The sequence below is a fragment of the Aptenodytes forsteri genome, unplaced genomic scaffold (assembly GCF_000699145.1).
Source record: "Aptenodytes forsteri isolate BGI_AS27 unplaced genomic scaffold, ASM69914v1 Scaffold26, whole genome shotgun sequence".
NCBI lineage: Eukaryota > Metazoa > Chordata > Aves > Sphenisciformes > Spheniscidae > Aptenodytes > Aptenodytes forsteri.
In genome coordinates this window covers 3,193,373-3,199,372 of record NW_008794125.1, presented here as the reverse complement: position 1 = coordinate 3,199,372, position 6,000 = coordinate 3,193,373, and the positions used below count along the sequence as shown (strand labels likewise).

Genomic DNA, 6,000 nt, shown 5'->3' with positions numbered 1-6,000 from the left:
CCCCCCGCCCCCGGCGGGCCCCCCCGCCGCTCCGCCTGCACGACCGGTGAGGGCACCTCCGGCGGGGACGGCGCTCCGCGCCCCGCCGAGCCGCCGCCTTCCCGCCCGGCGGACGTCCCCCTCCCGCAGGGCGCTCGGGGAGGGCTTGCTCCTCTGCCGGGGATAACTCGGGCCTGGTTCTCCAGCCGCCCCGGCGGCTGCCCCCGCCGCTCGTTCCGCGGAGCCACGCGGGTTTTGCTGGAAGAACGCCCAAGTAGCTGGTTGACGGCAGGCGAGGCGGAGGGCGGCTTTGAAGCCTGCTATTTGGGAGACCTGTACAGGAGTCCTGGCGAGATTTCCGTTCTAGTGACTGTACCGCTTGGGTACAAGCCGAGTTTATATGTCCCGGTCCACCAGGGTGGATGTACCTGTTGTTTTCCTTTTCTGTAAACTAGTATTTATACATGTTTCTCTTATTCCCACCGCTTCAATATCCTTGAATTTTTGAAGGTCAAGTAACGTGTTCCCCTCTTCCTGCCTCATACGCTCTGCATGCTGACAAGGGTTGGTTGTGCTCGAGGAGTGCAACTCTGCCTTTTGTGTTTTTCCAGTTTTGAGGTTTCATTTTTCCAAGATATTTCAGAGAGGTATCAGTGTTGTTTGTGACAACCTTATATTTCAGTTCCAAATTCCCCTTGCTTGGTTAAATGCTGGCTCTCTGCTTTTATTTCAGATACGAAGAAATAGACCTTGAGACAGGAATACTGGAAACCAAAAGAGATCCTCTTCCTTCAGATGATATTTATCCTGTCCACATGATTTTAGATAATAAAGATGGCATACAAGGTTCCTGCCAGTATTTTAAAGAGAGAGTAGATATCACTGATCAAATAAGGCGGAAGGATTTGCAGCCTTGTTATACTTACATAGAAGCTGTTGAAAAGTGAGTGAAATCCTTATATCTGACATTAAAAGATGTTTAACTTAAGTTTTAAAGTTTAGTCCTCACTCAGTTCGTGCAGATTATATCAAGAATGGTGGTTGTGGGTGGAAAGTGATTGATCTCTCTGTTTTTATGTGGAACTAATAATAATTTATTACTTTCCCTTCTGTTTCTTAGATGGGGAGAGAAGCTAGTCATTGTCGCTTCCCAAGACCAGCGTTACAGAGCTTTAATAGGCTGGGAGGGGGACCCTGACTTAAAACTCCCTGACTTCTCCTACTGTATATTGGAGCGTTTAGGTCGTGCTAGGTGGCAAGGAGAGCTTCAGAGGGACCTTCACAGTGGGGCTTTCAAGTAAGTTTATATCTTGCTATATGAGTTAAATCAAAGCTAATAAGTTTCCACTGGTTATTTATAAAGGTCTGTCCACTTAAGGATTCCTGTGTACTGATTTAAACTCATGTCTGTATTGGTAGTGTCTCATCCCTACTACCAGGAGCACTTGGTTCTTGGAGCCTGTATTGCTAGAAGTGTACTGGTCTCTTCCTTGAGTTCGTGATACTTCCCGATATTTTCTCATGGAACCAGAGATTGTCTGTTGGGTCAATACACAAGTTTCTAATTTGTGGAAGTTCTTGCTTTCTCTAAATCACTTTTTCTTCAAATTTGGGATGGAGCGATGATTTTCATTTCCTTTTCTAAACTGCTGAGTAAGCATCTTATCCTGCCCAAGTTCTGAAGAGACTCTTGGATGCCCACCTTTTGTCGCCAGCATTTGCCCTGTGTGACATCTTCCTCTATATGACCTGAAGGGGAGCCCGTTACCAGCTCCCCAACTAGACCGTGTATTTTGTTGATGGAGGAGCATTACGCAGCCTCTTAGGGAACTTCTGGTTTTGTATTGCAGTGCTGGAGAATACTAGCATTGCTGTTAAGGGTTCACTGCTTTTAGGAGATGAAGCATATGTAGATTGCACACCACACTGGCATTGTTTTTTGCCACTTAGGAAGCTCTTTAGGTAACTAAGATGATGGGGGTGAAGGGGAAATCTTTTGTGGTTACTTTTCTGTCAGCTCAGTGGCCTGAGTCAGCTCACCGAGGAGTGAGATGAATACCAGAGCTTTTACAAGGGGGGCAGTGATTGTGGTGTAGCCAGGAGTTAGAAAGAGAGGATGGAGAAAGAGGAGCATGGGATACAATATTGGTTCAGCTGTCTCATCAAACCATGTCATAACACTGTGATTGTGCGTAGAGACTGTAGGTTAAATCAGAGGTATTTCTCTCTGGTTAGTTGGATTAACTATGAAAATCAATTTCACAGGTTATCTCAACTTTGGCACTTCCTAATTTTGAGATTGTCACTTTGAAAATTAACATAACGTGTGTTGCTAAGACCACAGGTAATTTAGGTAAAGTGTTTTTGGGATACTGGATAATTAGAATTTATTTGCAGAAGTTCCTATGCCTATAGATATCTTGCCATCTTTTCTTTAGAGTGGATGCTGGAAAAATTCATTATCACCGAAGAGTATTGGACAGAAATGGTCTCATAACAATGCAGTCCCATGTCATAAGACTACCAAGTGGAGCACAGCAACACTCAATTCTTCTACTTCTGACTCGCTTTCATGTCGACAGGTATGTGCCACTCGGATCTTTTAAAGATCTCCTGGGTAGACTGTGACCTTTTACTATGATGAAAGTTTGCTCTCTTGTCACAGATCCATTGAAGTTTCCTGGAATTGACCCTTCTCGATTTCTTTATTAATTCCTCTTCCAGATGCTGAACAGTTAAAGCTTACTTGTCTTGGAGGTGTAAACAATAGGGTATTCTAGTGCCTGTCACCTGCCTACATAAGCCTAACTCTTCTTATTGTAGCACTAGTCATTCTGTTGATTTTGAGTGTTCTCACTTCAGACACGTTTCTAATAGATTTTTGTTTGTTTGTTTGTTTTCCTATCTTGTTTATGATTAGAATTTGTGCTTCTGTGGATTGCCAATGAAGTAACAGCCTGAGCTTAGTCACTGTTCCCTCAGTCAGGGCCTCTTCTTAGCACGTGAGAGAATTTGTCACTATTTACAGAAGGAAAAGAAAATTATAATTCCTAAAACAATCTGAGAACACTTCAGCATACTTTCTCTAGTGACTGACATTTTGTAAAGGTACAACTCATGTTTACAAAGTTATATGCATGCTTACGTGTAAAGTAATTTTCTTTTCTTGGTTAGGAGGAGCAAATATGATATTCTGATGGAGAAGCTCTCAAGTATGCTAAGTGCTCGTTCAAACCAGATGGAAACATTAGGAAACTTGAGGGAAGAATTGGTGAGATTCATTACTCTTTCAAATTCTCACTCACACATAGAATCTAGATGATTAGTATCAAAGGCAGTAATTCATACTGCCTCTTTTTTAAAGTTGCACAAGATTTTGGGGTAGGGTGTCAAAAGAAGGATCTTAACCTACTAGATCAAGTTACTGCTGCTGTTCGTGATAAGGAGGGAGTTTTATTCGATCCACAGTTTCAGAAAAGTTTTGTTAATGGATATCATCATGCAGTTCTTACTTGCACAATGCTGCTGCTGGTTGCTGCTGCTTATTTGGACGGCAGAGTTGGAGGGATAGAACACAATCCAGAAGCATCTCACACTCTCCCTGGTGTCTGCACCAGCAGGCTTTTAAGATCCTTCTTTGATATCCTACTCCAAAATACTGTGTTTTAAGAACAGGCAGTGAGAATGTCTTTGATGCTGACCACCTAGAGGTGAGACTTTTGGGCTACAATGACTTTTGCCATTTCTCTTTGCATTAGGGTCTTTGTGAGAGAACTTTCAAACGTCTCTATCAATATATGATGAATGCTGGCCTAGCCAAGGTAATATCTGTCCCATTACAAGATATACACCCCAACGGAGGACCCTACAAGACAAAGAAAGGTAACTAGAACCATATTTATGCTTTCTTTTTATGTAATTACATTGATGCCATTCTATCTATAAGCTTCAAATCTTAAATTAAAAGACGCGTAAGTGAAAATCTGTCTAAGCGATTATGTGGAGAAGTGTGTTGTTAAAGCTAGAACACTGCAGCCCACTTGAATTAAGCATTTGTTCCAGGTCTTTAAGAAATGGATGCAGGCGAGTTTGTTGTATATCAATGTAAGCTGTTTCAGTGGATTGTGACTCCTAGCAAGACTGTTCAAGCCAATACAGAGAGTAGGGACAAAGAGCAGTCTGCTCACCTTTCAGGTTGAAGTTGAATGACAAGTCAATAAACTTGAAAAAAATACATAAAAAGTTATATAAAACAAAGACCATTATGAAATAAGAAGCTAAAGAAACAGACTATCTTAGTTATGGCTTTTGCTGAAATTATGACTTTTGCTGAATGTCATCAGAATGCAAAGTTTCTCTGGAAAGTTTCATACCAAATTTTGAAAGTAAGCTTCTACAGCCCTACCGTGGAATTCTTTAAGTAAGCAAGATAGCCGACAACTACTATTGAAAAAAGCCATAGTCTACTGAGGGATAATTTAATGCATAACCAACCACCTTTGAATTCCAAGTTAATAGGTTTGCAAGAACTGCTCGTAACTTCCAAATATGTAGTGGAAAGACAAAGAACAACAGAACTGCATGAAGAAAGGGAACAAAAGAAAGCAGCTGCTCTCAGAAAAAGATGCAGATAAAACCTGTGTGTGGGAAAATAACTAAAAGAAGTAATAATAGAAAGTATGAGGAAGGATAGTATCACCAATGGAATTAATGCAATTGCTTAAGTAAATCTAAACCAAGCCTTTAATCACAGAAAATCCTAAGAAGCAGATTTGCCAGGGTTAAAAAGAAAATAGTTCTAAAAGAAAACTAAACATTGCAAATTATATAGTCTTTGTGAATAGGAGTGATCGTAAAGGAAGAAGTGAAAGAGCCAATAAAAATGTGACAACTTCAAGAAGACAAAAGTGGATGCCAGTTAGATGAAGTTGGATTAAGGCTCTTGATAAGACAACAAATTCCTTCAAATCTTTTTAAGTCTGGGGGAAGGAAATCTCTCTGTCGGGAAATTGTGTTATGAACAAAGACAAGCAGTGGCCGAAAGTAGGTACGGCATCTAGCACGGTTCAGAGAGAAATCTCCCATGTTGTACTGAATAAATAAGGGAGTGATTGAATGAGTTCATTTGTAATGAAATACACAGGTCCACCTCCTTCCCATAAGAATATCAGACGAGTTTTATCACAGGAGAATTCATTTAAGTTCAGAGTTTCAAGAAGGCAATGGAGATCCTCAAAAATATTCCAGAATGGATCAGTATACAATAAAATATATGGGAAAAATTATCATCAAACTCTTACAAAATATGTATTGTACATAGTTAATGTATTTCTGGTTTGAGCAAGTGTCTCAACGTACGGTGGCTTGTGTAACAGGGATACCTTTAGTCACACTGTTTAGCATGGTCATTGACAAAAACCTAGATTCTCTTACGCTGTCTTTGAGTAGTATTGCACCAGGATATATTTGTTTATACTTCCTCACACTGAATTAAGTTTCAGAGATGTTCTAATGAGCTGAAGACATTTGCAAATGAAACCCAAAAGACTAGATAGTATTCCTAAAAGGTAGAGTTAATAAGAGTTAATTAGAGATAATCAGTAGTAAAAACATCTAACTTCCAATTAAAGTATTTACTTAGACAAGAAAATACAAGTCCATTTATAAACTTGGTGGCAATCCACAAGGCAGCAGATGTTTCATGTTTTGTCACAGATTGGCACAATGGCAGCTGCATCTACTACTTAAGTTTGTCATGAAAAATGCCACCTGATGAATCTTTCACCTGAATGATAATTCCATCTTACAGACGTAAAAGCTGAAAATCTACATAAAAGCCTTCAAAAACACTAGGTATTAAACTAGGATGAATTAATAATGGCTGATTTTCATTGGAGATCAAGATAGTTTAATCTCTGGAGTTATACAGGAAAGCAGATAGAAATATGTGGGACACACTGAGGATGAAGGCAGAGCATCTGCTGTGGGAAGCACATTACTGGGCAGCAGGAGCCACAGTAA

At 40.5% G+C, this 6,000-nt stretch overlaps 1 protein-coding gene across 1 annotated transcript in view; it reads left to right on the top strand.

Annotated features, from left to right (window-relative positions):
* Positions 1-6,000, top strand: part of GTF3C1 (general transcription factor IIIC subunit 1) — a 44,569-nt gene that overhangs the window by 1,272 nt on the left and 37,297 nt on the right. Inside the window, exons 2-7 of the mRNA XM_009278751.2 lie at positions 186-362; positions 713-922; positions 1,100-1,276; positions 2,418-2,561; positions 3,154-3,250; positions 3,738-3,861. Of these exons, the coding sequence (XP_009277026.1) occupies positions 186-362; positions 713-922; positions 1,100-1,276; positions 2,418-2,561; positions 3,154-3,250; positions 3,738-3,861 (929 nt within the window). The remainder of the gene's footprint in view (positions 1-185; positions 363-712; positions 923-1,099; positions 1,277-2,417; positions 2,562-3,153; positions 3,251-3,737; positions 3,862-6,000) is intronic.